This window comes from Phyllopteryx taeniolatus, chromosome 12 (assembly GCF_024500385.1).
Source record: "Phyllopteryx taeniolatus isolate TA_2022b chromosome 12, UOR_Ptae_1.2, whole genome shotgun sequence".
Classification (NCBI taxonomy): domain Eukaryota; kingdom Metazoa; phylum Chordata; class Actinopteri; order Syngnathiformes; family Syngnathidae; genus Phyllopteryx; species Phyllopteryx taeniolatus.
The window spans coordinates 26,986,819-27,010,731 of record NC_084513.1 but is presented as its reverse complement, the minus strand read 5'-3'; the positions used below and the strand labels follow the sequence as shown (position 1 = coordinate 27,010,731).

At 46.6% G+C, this 23,913-nt stretch overlaps 1 protein-coding gene and 1 long non-coding RNA gene across 4 annotated transcripts in view; one reads left to right on the top strand and one right to left on the bottom strand.

The window, feature by feature from the left end:
- The window catches only part of ubxn4 (UBX domain protein 4), a 49,098-nt gene extending 28,511 nt beyond the window's left edge, over positions 1–20,587 (top strand). For 2 of the 3 annotated variants that reach the window (XM_061792743.1, XM_061792741.1), the window contains exons 12-13: positions 10,271–10,476; positions 20,102–20,587. In XM_061792743.1, coding sequence (XP_061648727.1) covers positions 10,271–10,476; positions 20,102–20,237 — 342 coding nt within the window. In that variant the 3' untranslated portion in view covers positions 20,238–20,587. The remainder of the gene's footprint in view (positions 1–10,270; positions 10,477–20,101) is intronic. The other variant, XM_061792744.1, reaches the window with a different exon arrangement.
- Positions 20,473–23,028, bottom strand: LOC133486908 (uncharacterized). Its single transcript, XR_009791149.1, has 2 exons — positions 22,897–23,028; positions 20,473–20,902 (listed from the first exon to the last, which is right to left on the bottom strand). It is a non-coding gene; the product is annotated as an uncharacterized LOC133486908 (long non-coding RNA).
- Positions 23,029–23,913: the final 885 nt, after the last annotated feature.

Below are 23,913 nucleotides of genomic sequence, written 5' to 3'. Positions count from 1 at the left end.
TATTGGTTTTCAAATAATTGTTCTAATAAAAATCTGACAAATGTTGTTCGCAATAGTATTCAGCCCCCTTTACTCTGATACCCCTAAATCAAATCCAGCACAACCATTTTCCTTCCTCCATAAGTCACCTAAATGCTAGATAGAGTCCACTTGGATGTAATCTCATGTCAGTGTAAATACAGCTTTTTTTGTGAAGACCTCAGCAGTCAGAGAACATCAGAGTATAAACGGCACCATGAAGCCAAAGGAACTGTTAAGGACGTAATAAAATGTCAATGTTCAATAGATCATGGAACCTTCAAGCGTCCTTGCGCGTTCGTTTTCTTTGACCAAAAAAAGAGGAAAAAATAAGACACCAGAGTGCTGAGTCTCAGGGTTCATTCAATCAACTGTACACCAGAGTGCAGGTTCACTGAATGACACACCTCGTTTATTTGAGCTAACTCCTTTTATACACGTCAGAAGGTTTCGTTATGACTGTTGAGCAGAAGGTTTCGATATGACTGTTTGGCAGAAGGTCTCTCTGGCCTTGGGTGTTATCAAAAATGGGGGAGTCATATTAAAATCATCATTCCTCAGTAATCTAAACTCCTACATAACCTCATGGATTTAATCATGTATCACGCTAGTGTTTTGGAAACAGAACTTAATTGTTAGATAATGGAACATAGCTTCATGAGTAAGAAATAGAACAATCCAACAATCCCCCTGTTTACATAGTGGAACTATGTAACAGACCCTAAGCAGTACTACTCTATGTGGAAGGCAATCAGAGTATATATAAACAACGTAATCATGAGCTAAGCATTTTTCATAAGGCAGTACTACTCTTGAGACAGGACAAAAATCTACCCTTATATTGATTTGAGGAGGGAAAAAGACAAGTCCCGTAACGTGCTAAGACAAAAGACACTGTATATTCTTAATCAATAATTCGTCCATCTGGACACGACGTCGTCTTGTGTGAGCAGAACTTCAGGAGTAGGAGCTTCTTCGGAGGTCATCAACCTCTGTGATTCCGGCTGGTTCATATTCTTTTGCACCACTCCCGAGACCATCTTGACACACAGTGTCCTCGTACATGGAATAATACAGCATCCGAAAAGCAATAACAAAGTAACAGCAGTAACAATAGCAATTATAAATGTAATTACAAGGTGTTTCCATTTTCCAAACTATGCCGTAGCCCAATCTTCCAGGGGGTTGGAAACGCCTGTTGAATCTGCCATTTCAGCAGCCAAAGTTTTTCATGTAGGGCTCTCGTTACTTTTCCATCCGGGGCTGTGTTGTTGGGAATAAAAGTACAACATTGTGGACTAAACATTGCACAAACACCATTCTTTTCAGCAAGGATCATGTCAAGCGCCATGCGGTTTTGAATTGCCATTAGGGAAGTGGGGGCCAATTGTTCAGCTAAACCTTCAATGGCATCATAATGGGCCATGAGTGGTACTGTACTTTTAGGTAATTTTGGCCACATATTCTCATACTTGGCGCATCGGGAGCTAACATTATGGTTTATTTGGTATATTTCAATCATGCAATTTAGTGAATCAATATCCTGTAACTGAATATACAGTGGGTCGTGCGGCTGCACACATTATACAATGCCCAAAATTGCCAAGTCGGGCCGTTTCTTGTAAGTAGGCTATCCACAGGTTTTGTTGTGTGTATCCTGTGGCTAAAGCTAAAATTTGGCTTTATGTAATTTTGTCTGTGTTAAAAATTTCCACTATGCTAGGTGGGTTGTTAAGTATTTATTCTACAGAAGGGTTTGCGACAGCCTTGGAATTTGATTGGTTCTTAGCGGTTTGTTCTTCCTCAAATACATTGATGTGGATAAGACCACGTGGATCTCTTCCCAAAACATCCGCTCCTATCACAAAATATGAATGTTGTGTTTGTCCAATTACCTGACCATTGATGCGTAGCATAATAGGGTTTTGTGTTGAATCATAATTTCTTTGGAATTTTATTCTATCCATTATTGCATTATGGTTTCTCTGGCCTTTAATGCCTTTGTCCACCATTTTTTGTGGGGTCCACCTGCCGGTAAAATGGGTGGTTTGTCCCCATGTCTGACACCATGTGTGACTATATGGCAAATTCTGCGCGCATCGGGTCTGTACCGTCTGGTTGAAACATAAGTAGATGTCTGTTCCTCTATACGAGCTCTTATAGCCTCAACAGTTAATCACTTCGCATTAAGTCGAAAACATAAGCATTGTTTGTTCCATTCTTTGTGATTAATTGTAATTTGGAATGGTATTCCACATTTGCTTGGTACCCTTTCTCCTGCTACATGAATTGTTGGTCTACTAAATTCCCCCTGTTTGCCGAATGCAACTTGAGGCAATAAATGCAACACTAATGAAACAATCAAAGTGGTTTGGCAACACGACATTGTGACCTGTGGAACCAGGTAGTCCCTTTTCCTTCAAGTTGGTAGGCGTGTGAAGTCCTCGCAGTCACGGTGAACGGTCCCGTCCACCTTGGTTCAGACCACTTCCTCTTTATCACTCGAAACCAAACAGATGCAGGTGGATTATCGCCGTCCGACTGGATGCCTGCAAAACTGGACAGAACACCTCTTAATTGATCAAAGTAAGACAGGCGCGACAGGGAAGAAGATGACTCGAAAGTTGACCCAGAAACTGGACCAGGGCATCGACAGACACACGTGCAACGTGTCCAGTTTTTCCACATGCAAAGCATCTTACGGAGTTCGCGCCGCGGGAGTGACCCCTGAAACCTCCTCTGACCCCCCCTCTAGTCTGCTGCAGGAGTAGCAAAGTGGCCCATGTTGGGTCCTGCGACAGTAGCTGAGGTGCCATGACAGATACTGCCTGTTTTGTTTTTTGTTGTTGTTTTGTTTTGTTTTTGTTCTAACACATATTCTCTGGCAGCGCCTAGCAAGGTTTTTCTGCATTTGTTCTATCTCACTGTTTTCAGAAGTCTTTTTGTCTATCCATCTTTTCATATAGTGAAGTACTGTTAGTTCTGGGTATAGTGAGGAAGTTTGTGGTGCATGCGCATATGGTGGGTTTTTTAATTTCTCAATTTCATCCTCCTTTCTGTTGTTTCCTTTTGTAATGCCATAATCATGGCATCATCTTTTGCTTCAATCATCCCCACCGATGCAAGTACATTCATCACTATACACAGATATCAATGCGAATGACCACCTAACAAGGAAAAACACGGATATTGTCAGACAGACATGATTCCGCAGGAAACGAGGAAAAATTGTATCTACTATCTAATATGACAACTGCATAGTATTCATAAAGTTGATCACCAGAGGAGGATGAAATGATGGTCATCATAAAAGTTGAGGAGCTGGAAAAATATCAATGACCCAGGAAAAAAAACACCAAGGTAATTAAATCAATTTGTGTGTGTCGCATAAAATATAATGCGTGTACTAGATCAAGACTTTTATCCAGACATCAATTTCTGAGACAAACTAAATCATACGTTATACTATACTGATGACCAGAACAATAGCAATTTCAAGTCTGAGCATCCACTTTAATCGCAGTAGTCTGAATGCCAATTTTCAAAATATCCCAGACAACTTACAGTAAATCAATTCAAGAAACCATTCAATATAACAGCCGCATCTGAAACCTGCCTCATCTCTGAGAAACGATCTGATTTTGAGTTGAATGGACATGATTTCAAATACGTGACAAGGAAAGATAAAAACCCCTCCTTGAGCCGTCACCTTATCGTGGTGGAGGGGTTTCTGTGTCCCAATGATGCTAGGAGCTAAGTTGTCTGGGGCGTTATGCCCCTGGCAGGGTCACCATGGCAAACAGGTCCTAGGGGAGGGACCAGACAAAGCACGGCTCAAAGACCCCTTATGAAGAAGACAAATTATGTACTCAGGTTTCCCTTGCCCGGACGCAGGTCACCGGGGCCCCCCTCTGGAGCCAGGCTTGGAGTTGGGGCTCGAAGGAGAGCGCCTGGTGGCCCATTGGCCCGGCCGGGCACAGCCGAAAGGGTAACGTGGGTCCCCCTTCCCATGGGCTCACCACCTGTGGGAGGGGCCATAGGGGTCGGGTGAAATGCGAGCTGGGCGGTGGCCGAAGGCGGGGACCTTGGCGATCCGATCCCCGGCTACAGAAGCTGACTCTAGGGACGTGGAATGTCACCTCTCTGGCAGGGAAGGAGACCGAGCAGTTGTGTGAGGTCGAGAAGTTCCGACTAGATATAGTCGGACTCGCCTCCACGCACAGCTTGGGCTCTGGTACCAGTCCTCTCGAGAGGGGTTGGACTCTCTTCCACTCTGGAGTTGCCCACGGTGAGAGGCGCCGAGCAGGTGTGGGTATACTTATTGCTTCCCGGCTCGGCGCCTGTACGTTGGGTTCACCCCGGTGGACGAGAGGGTAGCCTCCCTCCGCCTTCGGGTGGGGGGACGGGTCCTGACTGTTATTTGTGCCTATGCACCAAACACCAGTTCAGAGTACCCACCCTTTTTGGAGTCCTTGGAGGGGGTGCTGGAGAGCGCTCCCGCTGGGGACTCCATCGTTCTGCTGGGGGATTTCAATGCTCACGTGGGCAATGACAGTGAGACCTGGAAGGGCTTGATTGGGAGGAACGGCCCCCCCGATCAGAACCCGAGCGGTGTTCTGTTATTGGACTTCTGTGCTCGTCACAGATTGTCCATAACAAACACCATGTTCAAGCATAAGGGTGTCCACACGTGCACTTGGCACCAGGACACCCTCGGTTGCAGTTCGATGATCGACTTTGTGGTCGTGTCATCGGACTTGCGGCCGCATGGCTTGGACACTCGGGTAAAGAGAGGGGCGGAGCTGTCAACTGATCACCACCTGGTGGTGAGTTGGCTCCGATGGTGGGGGAAGATGCCGGTCCGACGTGGCAGGCCCAAACGTATTGTGAGGGTCTGCTGGGAACGTCTGACGGAATCCCCTGTCAGAAGGAATTTCAACACCCACCTCCGACAGAACTTTGCTCATGTTCCGGGAGAGGCGGGGGACATCTAGTCCGAGTGGACCATGTTCGGCGCCTCCATTGCTGAGGCGGCCGACCGGAGCTGTGGCCGTAAGGTGGTGGGTGCCTGTCGTGGCGGCAATCCCCGAACCCGTTGGTGGACACCAATGGTGAGGGATGCCGTCAAGCTGAAGAAGGAGTCCTATCAGTCCTTTTTGGGCTGTGGGACTCCTGAGGCAGCTGATGGGTACCGGCTGGCTAAGCGGAATGCAGCTTTGGTGGTCGCTGAAGCAAAAACTCGGGCATGGGAGGAGTTCGGTGAGGCCATGGAGAAAGACTTCCTGACGGCTTCGAGGAAATTCTGGTCCATCATCCGACGTCTCAGGAGGGGAAAGCAGTGCACCATCAACACTGTATATAGGGGGGATGGGGCGCTGCTGACCTCGACTCGGGACGTTGTGAGCCGGTGGGGAGAATACTTCGAAGACCTCCTCAATTCCACCGGCACGCCATCCCATGAGGGAGCAGAGTCTGGGTTCTCTGATGCGGGCTCTCCTATCTCTGGGGTTGAGGTCGCCGAGGTGGTTAAAAAGCTCCTCGGTGGCAAGGCCCCAGGGGTGGATGAGATTCGCCCGGAGTTCCTCAAGGCTCTGGATTTTGTAGGGCTGTCCTGGTTGACACGCCTCTGCAACATCGTGTGGACATCGGGGACACTGTCTCTGGATTGGCAGACTGGGTTGGTGGTCCACCTTTTTAAGAAGGGGTACCGAAGGGTCTGTTCCAACTACAGGGGGATCACACTCCTCAGCCTCCTTGGTAAGGTCTATTCAGGGGTGCTGGAGAGGAGGGTCCGTCGGGAAGTTGAATCCCAGATTCAGGAGGAGCAGTGTGGTTTTCGTCCTGGCCGTGGAACAGTGGACCAGCTCTACACCCTTGGCAGGGTCCTCGAGGGTGCATGGGAGTTCGCCCAACCAGTCTACATGTGTTTTGTGGACTTGGAGAAGGCGTTCGACCGTGTCCCTCGGGTGGTCCTGTTGGGGGTGCTTCGGCAGTATGGGGTACCGAACCCCATTGATACAGGCTGTTCAGTCCCTATACGACCAGAGTCAGAGTTGGGTCCGCATATCCGGCAGTAAGTCGGACTCGTTTCCGGTAAGGGTTGGACTCCGCCAAGGCTGCCCTTTGTCACCGATTATGTTTATAACTTTTATGGACAGAATTTGTAGGCGCAACCGAGGCGTAGAGGGGATCCGGTTTGGTGGCCTCATTATTGCATCTCTGCTTTTTGCAGATGATGTGGTTCTGTTGGCTTCATCAAGCCGTGACCTCCAACTCTCATTGGAGCAGTTCGCAGCCGAGTATGAAGCGGCTGGGATGAGAATCAGCACTCCAAATCTGAGACCATGGTCCTCAGTCGGAAAAGGGTGGTGTGCCCTCTCCAGGTCGGGGATGAGATCCTGCCCCAAGTGGAGGAGTTCAAGTATCTTGGGGTCTTGTTCACGAGTGAGGGAAGAATGGAACGGGAGATCGACAGGCGGATCGGTGCAGCGTCTGCAGTGATGCGGACTTTGTATCGATCCGTTGTGATAAAGAAGGCTCTCGATTTACCAGTCGATCTACGTTCCTACTCTCACCTATGGTCACGAGCTGTGGGTCCGAAAGAACGAGATCCCGGATACAAGCGGTCGAAATGAGTTTCCTCCGCAGGGTGTCCGGGGTCTCCCTTAGAGTAGAGCTGTTGCTCCTTCACATCGAGAGGAGCCAGATGAGTTGGCTGGGGCATCTGATTCGGATGCCTCCCGGACGCCTCCCTGGTGAGGTGTTCCGGGCACGTCCCACCGGGAGGAGACCCCGGGGACGACCCAAGACACCCTGGAGAGACTACATCCTTCGGCTGGCCTGGGAACGCCTCGGGATCCCCCCGGAAGAGATGGATGAAGTGGCTGGGGAAAGGGAAGTCTGGGCGTCCCTGCTAAAGCTACTGCCCCCGCGACCCAACCTCGGATAAGCGGTAGAAGATGGATGGATGGATGGATGGATGGAAAGATAAAAAGGGAGGGGGTCTTGTCGATACGTAAGCAATAATCTTTCCTACAAGGTGGTGGAGAGCATATCAGTCACAATATATGATGTTATGGAATGTATTTCTGTAGAAATATATTTAAAAGCAAGAAAATGTGGTAGTTAACTGTGTGACTAGTACGGAAGGAATATTTGGAAAAAATAATCAGAAGTTACAGTGGGTACGGAAAGTATTCAGACCCCAGACCTTTGTTATATTGCAGCAATTTGCTAAAATCATTTACCGTATTTTCCGGACTATAGATTTCATCGGACTATAAGGCACGCCCACTTTGTGTAGGAAAATGTTTTTTTTTTCACAGATATTAGCCGCACCGGAATATACGCCGCGGATATATACATTATCAAATTAGATATTTACACAGAAAGATTTTGTAAATATTTATTTACATACCATGTTTCCAAACAGTGCCTATAACACGGCAGTAAAATGCCTCAAACATAACAGAAAAGTCATTGTTTGTTTGCATCCTCCTCCTGTTGACTGAAACCACGGATGTCGTCTTCTTCAGTGTCGGAGTTGAAGACCCACAGAACGTCTCCGTCACACACCATTTCAGTCTCTCTGTCGCTCTCAATGTCATTTTCATCTCGAGACACAGTTGGCGCTGAAGTTGTGCTGTTCTCCTCACGTAGCAGTTCAGCCTTTCGAAATCCGTTGGTGATCGTAGATTCTTTCACACTGATCCACGCTTTTAAGATCCACTGGCAGACCTCAGAAAAGGATGATCTTCGCATGTGGCCAGTTTTTGTGAAAGATTTCTCGCCGCTGGTCATACAAGCCTCCCACTCACCTCAGAGTGCCCCTTTAAAAGCACGATTCACACTGATGTCCAGTGGCTGCAAAGACTTTGTTGTATCTCCAGAAATCACAGCTGGAATTGAGTTTGATCTCTTGATGGTTGTTTTCACAAAATCTGTTATATGGGAATTCATGCTGTCCAAAACAAGCAATGCTTTTTTACGATGAAAAAATCCTCCCGGACGCCTACTGTAACACTCAGTCAGCCATTCAGTCATTAAGCTTTCTATCATCCACCCTTTTTTGTTAACTTTAACGACTATGCCTGTTGGGAGTTTTTCTTTTGGCATAGTCGTCCGCTTAAAAATCACCATTGGTGGAAGCTTTGGTCCGGAAGCGGTGCAGCTCAAAACAGAGTCTGTTCTCTCGTGGCCAGTTGTTTTCACCATAATGGATGACGCTCCTGTCTTGTTAAGAGTTCGAGTTAGAGGCAGGTCGAACGTCCAAGGCTCTTCATCCATATTTATGATGTCGCCTGGTCCGATGGAATCCTCGACTATTTTTGTTGCAATGAATTTGTGGAAGTTTGCAACTTTTTCCTCATAGTCAGGAGGGAGTTGCTCACTGACGGTCGTCCACGCCCTGATGGACAAACCTTTTCGTCTCATAAATCGAAAACGCCATGACGGTCCACCTTGAAAACCTTCAATACACATTTCGCTGGCGATTTTTTTTTATTTTTTATTTATTTTTTTTTTATTTTTTTTTTATTTTTTTAAAGCTTTCAGTCGGCTCTGCACGGTGGATACACCTCGGCCGTCTGCTCTCTGTGTGTTCACCCAGTCCTCAAGAACATTTTCAAGTTCAGGCCATCCGCTCCTGACCTCTGAAAGCCTTTCTTTTGGCATTACATCAGTTCATCACGCTGGCGTTTCCAACGCCTCACCATCGATTCGTTAACGCCAAGCTTACGTGCAGCAGCTCGATTTCCCTCCTGGATGGACAGATCGATGGCTTTCAACTTAAAAGCTGCATCATGCGTTTTTCTTATTGTACTTTCCGTGATGAGGCTTAGGCTTGGGCTCTGTTATCCGTCCTCTTGGGAGGGGTTGGACTCTCTTGCACTCTGGAGTTGCTCACGTTGAGAGGCAGCGAGCAGGTCTGGGTATACTTATTGCCCCCCCGGCTCAGCGCCTGTACATTGGGGTTCATCCCGGTGGACAAGAGGGTAGCCTCCCTCCGCCTTCAGGTGGAGGGACTGGTCCTGACTGTTGTTAGTGCGTATGCACCAAACAGCAATTCAGAGTACCCACCCTTTTTGGAGTCCTTGGAGGGGAGAGCGCTCCCGCTGGGGACTCCATCGTTCTGCTGGGGGACTTCAATGCTCACGTGGGCAATGACCAGTGAGACCCGGAAGGGCGTGATTGGGAGGAACGCGTAAGGTTGTCTGTGCCTGTCGTGGCGGCAACCCCCGTACCTGTTGGTGGACACCGGCGGTGAGAGATGCCGTCAAGCTGAAGAAAGAATCTTATCGGGGCTTTTTTTTTTTTTTTTTTAAATGTTTTTATCGGGGCCATGGAGAAAGACTTCGGGACGGCTTCGAGGAAATTCTGGTCTACCATCTGACGAATCGGGAGGGGGAAGCAGTGCACCATCAACTGTGTATAGTGAGGATGGGGCGCTGCTGACCTTGACTCAAGACATTGTGACTAGGTGGGGAGAATACTTCAAAGTTTCTAGTGAGGTTTGGACTCCGCCAAGGCTGCCCTTTGTCACCAATTCTGTTCATAACTTTTATGGACAGCACAACTGAGGCGTAGAGGGGGTCCGGTTTGTTGGCCTCAGTCGGGAGCATTGATTTCAAGTTTGCTTGATTGAAGTCGCCAACTATTATATAACTGATTGGGTGATCTTGCAACTGTTTGTTTGCAGTTGTAGCTGGAAAGAGCTAAGCTAACGTTAGCATCAGGTGCGATATACACAGCGGTGACAAGCATTCTGGGTAGGAAGAAGGGACGGCACTTGATTGACATATATATACAAATGCTCAGGTGAACAGTGACTGTCTATGATGGAGCTGTTATTGGACCAGTGATTGTGCACACAGATGCAGAGCCCCCCTCCCTTGCTCTTACTCAATTCACGGTTCCTGTCACGATGGTGGAGTATGTAGTTCGCGAGCTGCGAGCTAAGGGTCTCCCTGCCTCCACCGGTATGTTGTGCTCGCCATTAAAGTCACTCGATACAATTACTTTGTGTTGGATGTCGAGCAGGTCTTGTCGGCTGTGGGTGTGTGCGCACACGACACAAACACAAAAATGCACAAAAAGGGGAAGCCTAGAGCTGCTCTGTATATGCTTGGGATTGTAAAGTGACGAAATGTGGAAAAGTTCAAGAGGTATGAATACTGTTGCAAGTACACCTTGTTTTTTTTTAAGACCATATGAGTGTTTCCAAAACAAACAATCCATCCTCTCCCTTTTACAGTGTGGCACGCCTGCTTCTACAGTTGTCCCGTCCACTAGGGGTGGTACATGGGCTGTCCTGAGCACACTGTTGTACCCTGTTCTCACTATTTGGCGATTCCTCTGCTCTTTCATGTTTCCGAGCCCACCACAAGAAACATCAAGAAGCTCTCTTCCCTTGTCTCAGTCTTGCACCAACTCAGCAACACGCTCTGATAAACCAAACAGGTAAGTGAATCTGTGCTCCTTTTTGGATTGTGCACTGTGTATATCTATTATAACAAACACCTTAAGTTAAAAATCTCATGAGTCAGTTAAAGAAAAAGTACAGTCCCCTCAAAGTATTGGAACGGCAAGGTCAATTCCTTTGTTTTTGTTGTGTACTGAACACATTTGGGTTTCAGATCAAAAGATGAATGTGAGACAATCTACCCACTTTTCAAGTGAGCAAAAGTATTGCAACATGTGACTTATTGGTGTTTCTTGTTGCTCAGGTGTTGCCTTTTTGATTGATTGCTTAAATATTACAACCCCGATTCCAATGAAGTTGGGACGTTGTGTTAAACATAAATAAAAACTGAATATAATGATTTGCAAATCATGTTCAACCTATATTTAATTGAATACACTACAAAGACAAGATATTTAATGTTCAAACTGATAAACTTTTATTGTTTTTAGCAAATAATCATTAACTTTGAATTTTATGGCTGCAACACGTTCCAAAAGAGCTGGGACAGGGTCATGTTTACCAGTGTAAACATCACCTTTTCTTTTAACAACATTCAATAAACGTTTGGGAACTGAGGACACTTATTGTTGAAGCTTTGTAGGTGAAATTCTTTCCCGTTCTTGCTTGATGTACAGCTTCAGCTGTTCAACAGTCCGTGGTCTCCGTTGTCGTATTTTACGCTTCATAATGCGCCACACATTTTCAATGGAAGACAGGTCTGGACTGCAGGCAGGCCAGTCTAGTACCTGCACTCTTTTACTACGAAGCCACGCTGTTGTAACACGTGCAAAATGTGGTTTGGCATTGTCTTGCTGAAATAAGCAGGGGCGTCCATGAAAAAGACATTGCTTGGATGGCAGCGTATGTTTCTCCAAAACCTGTATGTACCTTTCAGCATTAATGGTGCCTTCACAGATGTGTAAGTTACCCATAACATTGGCACTAACACAGCCCCATACCATCACAGATGCTGACTTTTGAACTTTGCGTCCATAACAGTCCGGATGGTTCGTTTCCTCTTTGGCCCGCAGGACATGACGTGCACAATTTCCAAAACCAATTTGAAATTTGGACTCGTCGGACCACAGAATACTTTTCCACTTTGGATCAGTCCATCTTAGATGAGTTCGGGCCCAGAGAAGCCAGCGGCGTTTATCGGTGGTGTTGATAAATGGATTTTGCTTCGCATAGTAGAGTTCCAAGTTGCACTTACGGATGTAGCGCCAAACTGTACTTACTGACATTGGTTTTCTGAAGTGTTCCTGAGCCCAAGCTCCAAGCTTCTCCAGGTCAGCGTCTCGCCTGCAATCTGCCAGTGGATTTACAGCTTCCTGACGGGCAGGACACAGCAGGTGAGGCTGGGAGAGACCACCTCATCCACATGCAGCATCAGCACTGGGGCACCCCAAGGTTGTGTCCTCTCTCCGCTGCTCTTCTCTCTCTACACGAACGACTGCACCTCAACGCACCCGGCTGTCAAACTCCTGAAGTTTGCAGATGACACCACTGTCATCGGCCTCATCAAGGAGGGTGACGAGTCTGCATATCGACAGGAAGTGGAGCGGCTGGAGCTGTGGTGCGGCCACGCTCAAGACTGTAGAGATGATCGTGGACTTCAGGAGGCATCGTTTGCCACAGCTGCCCCTCACGCTGTCCAGCTGCCTTGTGTCAACCGTCGAGACCTTCAAGTTCCTGGGAATTACAACTCTCTCAGGACCTGAAGTGGGCGATCAACTCCGTCCTCAAAAAGGCCCAGCAGAGGATTTACTTCCTGCGGCTTCTGAGGAAGCACGGCCTGCCACGGGAGCTGCTGAGGCAGTTCTACACAGCCGGTCATCGAATCAGTCCTGTGTTCCATCACAGTCTGGTTTGGTGCTGCTACAAAAAAGGACAAACTCCAACTGCAACGGACAATCAAAATAGTCGGTACCCCCCTACGCACCCTTGAGGACTTGCACGCTGCCAGAACTAGGACAAGAGCGTGCAAAATCCTCTCTGACCCTCCACATCCCGGTCCTCTTCCAGCTCCTTCCCTCAGGTCGGCGCTACCAATCAATGCAAACAAGAACTAGCAGACATTCCCTCTTGCAATCAACTCCTTAAACAGCTAACCTACAATTCCGTTGCAACATGCTGCCAATTTTTTTGTCTGAGTTTGTTGTCACATTTCTGTCGGGCCAATTATATATTACTCGTGCATTCACTGTAGTAGTCACACCACGCTGCACTATTTGCATATCTGTTGTTGACCAATACTAGCCACTCATGCCAGAGTAGCATCTGCCCCATTTGTACACTGACTGAGGAGTATCTGCAACATTTACATAATCAACATTGTCCCAGATTATCGCACTACTCATCACTTTAAACTGCATACACTCCTTGAAGTCTCGGCGCCCTTTGCAAAATGGTCATTGCACCGGACTGTGGCGAGATTAGTCATTCAAACTGCTCTAAGTGCTAGAGGACTCTGCATCTTTTTGCACAATTGTCAAAAAAAAAAAAAAAAAAACGTTTGTACCGGCATTACCAGATAACTAGCAACCCTTTATTGCTCAGTGACTGTTTTTGTCAATATCTTTATGTCTCAAAAGTGTACTTTGTCAGTTGACTGTCTGTTGTCGTACTAGAGCGGCTCCAACTACCAGAGAGACATTCCTTGTGTGTTTTTTGGACATACTTGGCAAATAAAGATGATTCTGATGAGGTGATATCCTTTACACATTGATGTTGGTTTTTGATGCAGTGCCACCTGAGGGATCGAAGGTCACGGGCATTCAATGTTGGTTTTTGGCCTTGCCGCTTACATGCAGTGATTTTTCCAGATTCTCTGAACCTTTTGATGATGATATGGACCGTAGATGATGAAGTCCCTAAATTCAATGCAATTGTATGTTGAGGAACATTGTCCTTAAACTGTTCGACTATTTTCTCACGCACTTGTTCACAAAGAAGTAAACCTCGCCCCATCTTTGCTTGTGAATGACTGAGCAATTCAGGGAAGCTCCTTTTATACCCAATCATGGCACACATCTGTTCCCAATTAGCCTGTTCACCTGTGGGATGTTCCAAGCAGGTGTTTGATGACCATTCCTCAACTTTCTCAGTCTTTTTTGCCACCTGTCCCAGCTTTTTTGGCACGTGTTGCAGCCATAAAATTTTATGTTAATGATTATTTGCTAAAAACATTCAAGTTTATCAGTTTGAACATTAAATATCTTGTCCTTGTAGTGTATTCAATTAAATATAGGTTGAACATGATTTGCAAATCATTGTATTCTGTTTTTATTTATGTTTAACACAACGGAATTGGAATTGGAGTTGTATATTAATACGCTTCAGAGAGAGGTAATCTCTATTTTATGTCAAAGTGATGGATGGCCAGACGTGTCGACGTCACCAGAACTTCCAACTTCATTGGAATTGGGGTTGTATAAACCCAAATATGCACTAATCTGTACTTTTAATAGACCGCAATGTTGGATTTACGTGTCTGGAACACGTTTGAGGCAGGCGAGTCAGGCTCCCGAGTGTGCGGCCGACCCGGTCCGCACTGGGAACAGGTGGATTCGACGGAAGGGAGGAAGGGAAAAAAAGGAGGAAAAACAGGAGGCCAACGAGTTCCCAGGCAGGACGTCTCTCGGGTGTCTGTGTTTGCCAGACGTTCAGAGCGATCGCTCTGCGTCCGCCTCCGTTCCCTCGTACTGAGCTCGGCCCCACATGCGGGGTGGCTCGGAGCGCTTGAAGGAGGCTCTGCAGCCGGGCATGATCCGATGCGTCCTTGCCACCTCGGGTGAGGTGGGCATCCTGCCTGGCCCGGTCGTCGGCGAGTTGGTAGGGGTGAGACCAAAGGAAAACTTCTCCACCAAAACTCCCAAAAGCTTGTCAACTGATCCCAGCTCCGGCCCCTTTTATGGCGGTGCGCCTTCTGTATGTGTTAAATACAGAAATAGACCCAGTAACTGAGACTGAGCCTTTTAATACGGTGTGCCCTATGGTCGTGAAAATACAGTGCAAATGCATATGTTGAAACCAAGGTGTAAAACAACACATTGATTTAAAAAAAATAAATAAATACTGAATAGTTCTGAGGACCTGGATTCAAATCCGGCCTTTCCTGTGTGGAGTTTGCATGTTCTCCCCATGGCTGCGTGGGTTTTCTCTGGGTACTCCGCTTTCCTCCCACATTCCAAAAACATGCATGGTAGGTTGATTCACGACTCTGAATTGACCATAGGTGTGAATGTGAGTGCGAGTGGTTGTTTGTGTGTGCCCTGCGATTGGCTGCCGACCAGTTCTGTCAAGAACGGAACAGAGGATAGGACCCAAAAATGCACGACTCCAAAACACATGGACAGTTTCCAAAAAGAGAGGTTTAATATACGGGCATAGGTCGGTACAAAGGCAGGCAATCCAAGAAAGGCAACAGTATCCAAAAACATGAGGCAAAGAAGCGAGGTCGATAATCGGAACAGGGTCAAGTCTTACTGTGAGTCTGTGACGTGGAAACGGAATGCTGGAACGCGACGACAAGGTACAACGAACTGGCGACGAGAGGGAATGAGACACTTAAATACTAGGGGTAATTAGGGTGAACGAGGCACAGGTGGTGAAGATGCTCACAGGAGCAGGTGTGTGTGAAACAGGGGGAAGACTAAAACCGGAACACACACCCATGACAGTACCCCCCCCCCCTTAACGGCCGGCCCCAGACGGCCCCGGGCCCCTGGATGCGCAACGTGGAAGTCCCGAATGAGCGAATCATCCATGATAAACGCAGACGGCACCCATGAACGTTCCTCAGGCCCATAGCCCTCCCAGTCCACCAGATATTGAAACCCCCCCCGACGAGACGACAACAGCCGCTTCACAGAGAAGACAGGGCCCCCATCCACAAACCGGGGGGGAGGAGGGGGCCTGGAAGGCGGGACCAGAGGGGACTCCCGGGCTGGCTTGAGTAGGCTGATGTGAAAAGCAGGGTGGACCCTGTTGATGATCTTTGTGATGGGGAAGGGCCCAACGAACTTGGGAGCGAGCTTCTTGGACTCCACCCGGAGTGGAATATGTTTGGTTGAGAGCCAAACTCGCTGACCCACTTTGTAGTTCGGGGCCAGTGTCCTCCGACGGTCAGCAGCGGCTTTGTAGGACTCGCTCCCAGGTCCTCCTGCAGCGTCTCACCAAGGTCAATGCCGCTGGAACTGTGGACTCTGGGGCTATGGCAGGAAACAGAGATGGTTGGTAACCATGCACAATGTGAAAAGGCGATAGACCAGTGGATGCAGAGGGGAGGGAATTGTGGGAGAATTCGACCCAAACCAGTTTCTGAGACCAGGATCGCGGCTCCTGTGAAGCGAGACATCAGAGCCCAGTCTCCAGGTCCTGGCTCAGCCTCTCGGTTTGGCCGTTGGTTTCAGGGTGAAACCCAGATGACAGACTGACGGTAGCACCTATGAGATTGCAAAACTCCTTCCAAAATTGCGAAATGAATTGGGGACCCCTATCAGACACCACATTTTTGGGGAAGCCATGGAATTTGAATACCTGATTGATCATTAACTCTGCAGTATCTTTAGCTGAGGGGAGTTTCGGGAGTGCAATGAAGTGAGCCATTTTAGAGAACCTGTCAACAACGGTGAGAATTGTGGTATTACCTTTCGAGGCCGGTAATCCTGTCACAAAGTCTACGGAAATGTCTGACCAAGGACGTTGTGGTATTGGCAGGGGTCGCAACTCCCCAGAAGCACGTTGACGAGACGATTTGTTAGCAGCACATACCTGGCACGCATTGACGTAATCGATAACATCCCTCCTAACATTAGGCCACCAAAAGCGCTGTTCGACCACTGATTGCGTTTTGGTAATGCCTGGGTGACATACAGTACGGTTCGTGTGAGCCCAGTGGATGACTCTTCCCCTTAAGGTCAGAACCACATAAAGCCTGTTTTCAGGGCAATCTTCAGGGCCCCTTTAACCGAAATTTCAATGTCCCAAACAAAAGCGGAAATGAAACATGACTTGGGCAAAATAGTCTTAGGGTCAGACAAAGAATTCTCTTCGCAGAAAATACGTGACAAAGCATCTGGCTTACCATTTTTAGAACCAGGTCGGTAGGATAACATGAAATTAAATCTAGTGAAGAACAGAGCCCATCTAGCCTGCCTAGCATTTCATCTTTTAGCAGTTTTAATATACTCAAGGTTCTTGTGATCTGTCCATACTAAAAACGGAGTCTGTGCCCCCTCTAGCCAGTGCTACACAGCAGTCATTGAATCAGTACTGTGTTCTTCCATCACAGTCTGGTTTGGTGCTGCTACAAAAAAGGACAAACTCCGACTGCAACGGACAATCAAAACTGCTGAAAGGACTGGCAGCGTGCAAGTCCTCAAGGGTGGGTAGGGGGGTACCGACAATCCTTTCAGCAGTTTTGATTGTCCGTTGCAGTCGGAGTTTGTCCTTTTTTGTAGCAGCACCAAACCAAATCCATTACAACAAGCTGGCAATTTTTTGACTTGAGTTCGTTGTCACATTTCTGTGGGGCCAATTATGTATTACTCGTGCACTCACTGTAGTTGTCTCGCCGTGCTGCACTATTTGCATATACTGGCCACTCATGCCAGAGTAGCATCTGCTCCATTTGCACACTGATTGAGGAGTATCTGTAACATTTGCACAACCATTGTCCCAGATTATCGCACTACTCGTCACTTTAAACCGCATACACTCCTTGAAGTCTCAGTGCCCTTTGCACAATGGTCATTGCACCGGACTATTGCGATATTAGCCATTCGAACTGCTCTAAGTGCTAGAGGACTCTGCATCTTTTTGCACAATTGTTTTTTGTCAATGTCTTTATGTCTCCAAAGTGTTCTGTAAATTGACTGTCTGTTGTACTAGAGCGGCTCCAACTACCGGAGACAAATTCCTTGTGTGTTTTGGACATACTTGGCAAATAAAGATGATTCTGATTCTGATCAAAGCCACCTTGACTGCAAGCAGTTCACGGTCACCAATGTCATAATTTCTCTCAGCTGGGGTCAGTTTTTTGGAGAGAAAAGCACAAGGATGTAATTTATCATCCTTGAGAGATTTCTGGGAGAGCACTGCTCCTATTCCGGCATCAGACGCATCGACTTCTACCACAAACTGCTGTTTGAGATCAGGCAAAGTAAGGATGGGAGCGGAGGTAAAGCTCGATTTAAGTTTTTGAAAAGCTGCCTGACAAAGCGGGTTCCATACAAAAGGTTTGTGTGGCGAGGTAAGATCATGCAAAGAAGAGGCTATAGAACTGAAATTTCTGATGTATTTTCTGTAGAAGTTTGCGAACCCTAAGAACCTTTGTACATCTTTGCGTGATGTGGGAGTAGGCCAATTAATAACGGCATCGACTTTGCAAGGGTCCATTTTGACTTCACCTTGAGCCAGGACGAAACCCAGAAAAGAAACGGACACCTTGTGGAACTCACATTTCTCAGCCTTGACATATAGTTGATTCTGCAGTAACCGCTGCAATACAGAGCGGACATGAATAATGTGAGTCTCCTCATCCGGGGAGAATATCAAAATGTCGTCCAAATTGACAAAAACATAAACATTCAACATGTCACGCAAGACATCATTGACAAGGTTTTGGAAAACAGCTGGAGCGTTAGTAAGTCCAAAAGGCATTACCAAATACTCATAATGTCCCGTTGGTGTGTTGAATGCTTTTTTCCATTCATCCCCCTCCCAAGTCGGTCGGCAGGTCTAGCGGGACTAAATGATCCTTGACGGCGGGGGATAGTCCTTGAAAAAAGGCACCGAGTAACGCCCGATTATTCCAATGACTCTCAGCTGCTAGAATGCGAAACTCAATCGCGTAATCTGACACCCTGCGCTTGCCTTATTGTAAGGTGACAAGGGAGCGAGCTGCCTCACGATCTGGTGTGGAAAATTGAAAAATTTGCTCCATAGTCTTTACGAAAAAGCCCATGAATGACATGCGGCGGAATTGCGGCTCCATTCAGCAGTAGCCAGTCAGGTGGGGAATGACGAAAGCGATTTTTGCCCGCTCGGTGGGGAAGGCACCTGCCTGCAGCTCAAAGTGGAGTTCGAACTGCGTGATGAACGGCTTAATGTTCCCAGAATCTCCAGAGAACCTCTCCGGTCGAGAGAGCTGTGGGCAGACAGCAGCGGAGGTGGCAGGTGGCTGCATGGTGACTGCTTCACATGGAAATGTTGGTACCGTGGCGGTATCGGGTGTGGTGCCAACTGGTTCCTTCTCTTGAATAATTTCAAACTGCGAGGCCACCTGTCTCATCATATTGTCCTGATGCCTTAACAGTCCCTCTAGATGAAGGTGGAGGGCAGCAAGCTGCTCATCCTGCTTCGAGAGGCGTTGACAAGGGGTAATTATGATGAACGAGGCACAGGTGGTGAAGATGCTCACAGGAGCAGGTGTGTGTGAAACAGGGGGAAGACATAAACCGGAACACACACCCATGACAAGTTCAAGGTGTACGCTGCTTCTCGCCCGAAGATAGCTGTGATGGGCTCCAGCACACCCGTGACCCTAGTGAGGATAAGCGGTGCGGAAAATGAATGAATGAATATTCAAAGGACTCTACAGTATAACTGGGAATGAAAGAAATTATTTTAACTTCATGTATGGCTGGACTCTTGCTCAGTTCGACAGTATATTTAAATACAGGTGGACGTCATACAAATTCCGCATACTTTTGTGCTCTACTGAACGTAGTATTTCTTGAGGGGAAAAGGAGAAATATGTGCTGGTTTTCACATATTACCTGTATGTTATCCTGTAGTTTTTTAACATTGCAATCATTGCAGGGTTAAAGAAAATCGCAATTTCATTTTTTCCAATATCATGCAGCCCAAATGTCAATCCAAAATTTGTTCTCCACAGTTAACCCATCCATAAAGAGAAGTGGGCAGCCACCGTGTAGGATCCAGAGAGTGATTCCAGATCCTGATAGCACCTTGGATTGACTCGAATTCAACCCTAAATATTTGTAGTTGACTAGCAAACTAGAAACCTTCCTGAGAAAACCCACATACAAGGGGAGCCATACTGGAATCAAACAGAGGGCCTTCCTGCTGTGGAGCAGCAGGGCTAACCATAATGCCCTTTGAATTAATTAATTAATTAATTAGTAAATAAATAAAAAATTTAATTTTTCCTGGTGGTGGACGACCAGTTAGCACATCTGCTTCACAGTTCTGAGGATCCATGTTCAAATCCAGCCTCGCCTGTGTGAAGTTTTATGTTCTCCCCGTGTCTGTGTCGGTCTTCTCCGGGTACTCCGGTTTCCTCCCAGGACCCAAAAACATGCATGGTAGGTTAATTGAAGACTCTAAATTGCCCGTAGGTGTCAATGTGGGTGTGAATGGTTGTTTGTTTATATGTGCCCTGCGATTGGCTGGCGACGAGTTCAGGGTGTACCCGCCACTCGCCCAAAGATAGCTGGGATAGCCTCCAGCACGCCCGCGTCCCTAGTGAGGATAAGCGGTACAGAAAATGGATGGATGGAATTTTGACTTCCTTAGCCACAGCCACGCTGGGACCACTATTCTGTAGTCGCTGCATCACTGTAAATCATGATCTTTCCCTCTGTCTCTTCTCAGAGAATCGCTTTCCAGGCCTTTCGAGAATCGTCCCAAGAACTTCAAGAAAGATGGTAAAATCTGCCAGCTCAGGTCTCAAGAGGACAGTGAGGATGACAACAGCACCTGGAATGGGAACTCAACACAGCAAATGTAGCTCTTTAAAAGTAGCTTTTTTTTCTCATCTGCTCCCATCCTAAAATCGCCACCACTATCACCCCATCTCGGTTGAACAATAACAACAATAATATTAATAATGCAGTCATTCTAGATATTGTTTTGTATCTTGTTAGGTTCACTTGCGTGGCAAAATCTCAGTTAAATGATGTACTTGGAACCTAACTTTTATTTTTCACATTAGATCAAAAAAGAGACATTTTTCACTTGCTCAAACTTGCATTTGTTGCTAACATAGTGATATTTTGCAACCAATTGTATGTTTCTATGAAATTGTCCATGAAGACTGTGCTTCATCCAACACTGGGGGAAAAAAATGCCAAAACTACAGACTGAGTTCTGTTGTTTGTTCATCACAGCAATGCCAACACTTGATGGATTACAAAGATGTTTCTCAAGCTTTTTACACCAAGTACCACCAAAAAAAAATACTTAGCTCCAAGTCCCACCGTCATGAACGACAAAAGTACTATTTTTGTTTTGTAAGCCACTGTAATATTACAAATGTGAATGTTTGAAGACATGCAAATATATTTAACTTATAATTACAAGGTTACAAAGTTACTAATGACAAGTGATCTGTCCTTAGGCAGTGATTATTTCTTGAACCACCAGAGAGCCCGCCGACCACTACTGTAGAGTTACCTGTAACACATGAGAATCACTGGATTAGAGAATCGTTGCACTTTATAAAAGCAAGAAATGCTAGAGACACCAGAAACGTACAAAGGCATGTTTTTTTTTTTTTCAAAAAAATTTTAACTTTTTGAGGGCACAGTGGACGACATCCGCTTCATAGTTCTAAGGTCCAAGGTTCTAATCTGGCCTTCCTGTGTGGAGTTTGCAAGTTCTCCCCGTGCCTGCATGGGTATTCTCCGGGTACTCCAGTTTCCTTCCACGTTCCAAAAACATTCATGGGAGGTTAATTGAAGACTTAATTGTCCGTAGCTGTGATTGTGAGTCTGAATGGTTTTGTTTATATGGCGACCAATTCAGGGTGTACCCTGCCTCTCACTCAAAGTCATCTGAGATAGACGCCAGCACACCCGCCACCCTAGTGAGGATAAGCGGTTCAGACAATGGATGACCTTTTTGAGAGACGTTGCTCTGTGAGCCAAACGAGGAAGGGCTGTGTGCAGAGTCCAGCTGCACAGAGTCATCGTCACAGGTCTAAAATGTATCTTAAAAAAATGCATTTTTCATTTCTGATTTGATTCTCAATCGTTTCTGGACGTTGAGTCTGAACTGATGCTCTGACAGTGTAGTTCAGTGTCATTTATTTATTTTGTATTTGTTAGCACTGCACACATTTTCATGTTTTAGTTTATGGCAGTTTGTTTTTTTATGTGCACTTAGATTTTATTCTGAAATAGAGCTATTTTTTAAAATGTGCTCTGCTAATGCGCTCTCCTGCTGCATCGACATTTGGGTACATACTGTAGATGGCCCATAGACATCAAATAAACCTAAACCCCGCCTTGTCGCAAAATCATATGTAAACATTGCTGCTTTATTGAATCTATAAAGGCGCTGCTTGAAGATATACCAACCGCTTCACATAGAAAGCTGGATCACATGGGATTAACACTGATGTTTGATTGTATATGGCCATGTACAACCAGCCTTCAAAAAAAGAAGTCTTTCCTATTTAACTAAATTGCCCTGAGGTAACTACTGTAAATATTGTTAGTTGGTTAGCTAACTTTGCTCATACTTTGCCAGTTTCTCAATGATAAAGGGAAAATGGAAACAGCTTTCACAGAGTAATGGTTTTCTGGTAGCCTGTCTCCAGTGATTGCTATTATTAGTCGTTAAAGTGACATAAATTGGTGAATACTGAATCGATTAATCAAACTAAGGTAAATGTAAATGGTAGTGGTCATTTTTTACAAAACCCACACTGCACATCTATATTTCAGGATCTGACGCATTAGACTCAGATTAAATATTTAATATTTATCACCGTCAGGGCTGGCTCATTCGAATGAAGGAGAGCTTGAGTCAATGCGCATATCCAAAATTCTACTACGAGTGCAGCTTCTGTCAACTATGTGTCATTAGCACATGGGTTGCTAGTTAGTTAGCTGTACTTTACGGAGCAGGAGATATGTTATTGTCAGTCATGCCAAAAAATTATGGTTAAAAGAGACTTATGTACAGGTTCAACAGCATATGTAAAATGCCAGCTAGGTAATTAGCCTAACTAAGAAATGTATACTGTACAGGTGACACTACTGTATTTGAAAGTAGAATTAATGGTGGGGCAGATGCCATACCTCCTCCATTTTCTGAGCCGCTTCTCCTCACTAGGGTCGCGGGAGTGCTGGAGCCTATCCCAGCTATCATCGGGCAGGAGGCGGGGTACACCCTGAACTGGTTGCCAGCCAATAGCAGGGCACATTGAAACAAACAACATTCGCACTCACATTCACATTCACACCTACGGGCAATTTAGAGTCCCCAATTAATGCATGTTTTTGGGATGTGGGAGGAAACCGGAGTGCCCGGAGAAAACCCACGCAGGCACGGGGAGAACATGCAAACTCCACACAGGCGGGACCGGGGATTGAACCCCGCTCCTCAGAACTGTGAGGCTGACGCTCTAACCAGTCGTCCACCGTGCCGCCCAGATGCCATACCTTGTGCTTCAAATGTGGAGGATGGGTGTTATTCTTGTGCGCGCGCGCGCGCGCATGTTGACTGGCGTCCAAATGGACCAGTGAGGCTCAGCTTCAGCACGCCAAGACTTTCTCCAAGAGCTCTTATGATTCGTCAAAAAAAGGTCACGTGTTACACCCAGTGTCCGCCCCTAATCCTACGAGTATGAATCACTTTTGAACTAGAGGCTTAGATTTTTCGGGGATCCCAACGGGTCCCGCAGGATGGGAGTGAATTTCACCATCATTCACGAATTGGGCAGGAGAAGGAGCAAATGTCATCGGGAGTGGACGGGAACGGGAACTATGAAAACAAAGTCAGCAGAGAGAGGAAACCATGATGGGAGTGAAACCATGATGCAGTGATATTTTATTTTTAATGAAATCCATCCATCCATCCATTTTCTGAGCCGCTTCTCCTCACTAGGGTCGCGGGCGTGCTGGAGCCTATCCCAGCTATCATCGGGCAGGAGGCGGGGTACACCCTGAACTGGTTGCCAGCCAATCGCAGGGCACATAGGAACAAACAACCATTCGCACTCACAGTCATGCCTACGGGCAATTTAAAGTCTCCAATGAATGCATGTTTTTGGGATGTGGGAGGAAACCGGAGTGCCCGGAGAAAACCCACGCAGGCACGGGGAGAACATGCAAACTCCACACAGGCGGGGCCGGGGATTGAACCCGGGTCCTCAGAACTGTGAGGCTGACGCTCTAACCAGTCGGCCACCGTGCCGCCTTTTAATGAAATCAATATTTGAAAATTTCCCCTCAGCATCGAGCTAAACACAGCTAAACTAAGGAACTAATGCGGCTTTTTTTTAAATAAACTTATGTTTTGTTTCTTGATCATTCCGGTAAGGCAGACATGTACTGCATAGTTTATACCGAGGAAGAAAAAAAAGCAGAATTGACTGGGAGTTTTAAAAAAAAAGGGGGGGGGGGGGTAGATTTATGCAAAATTTTGGGATCAATCTCTGTGGGAGTGGGATTTTTTTA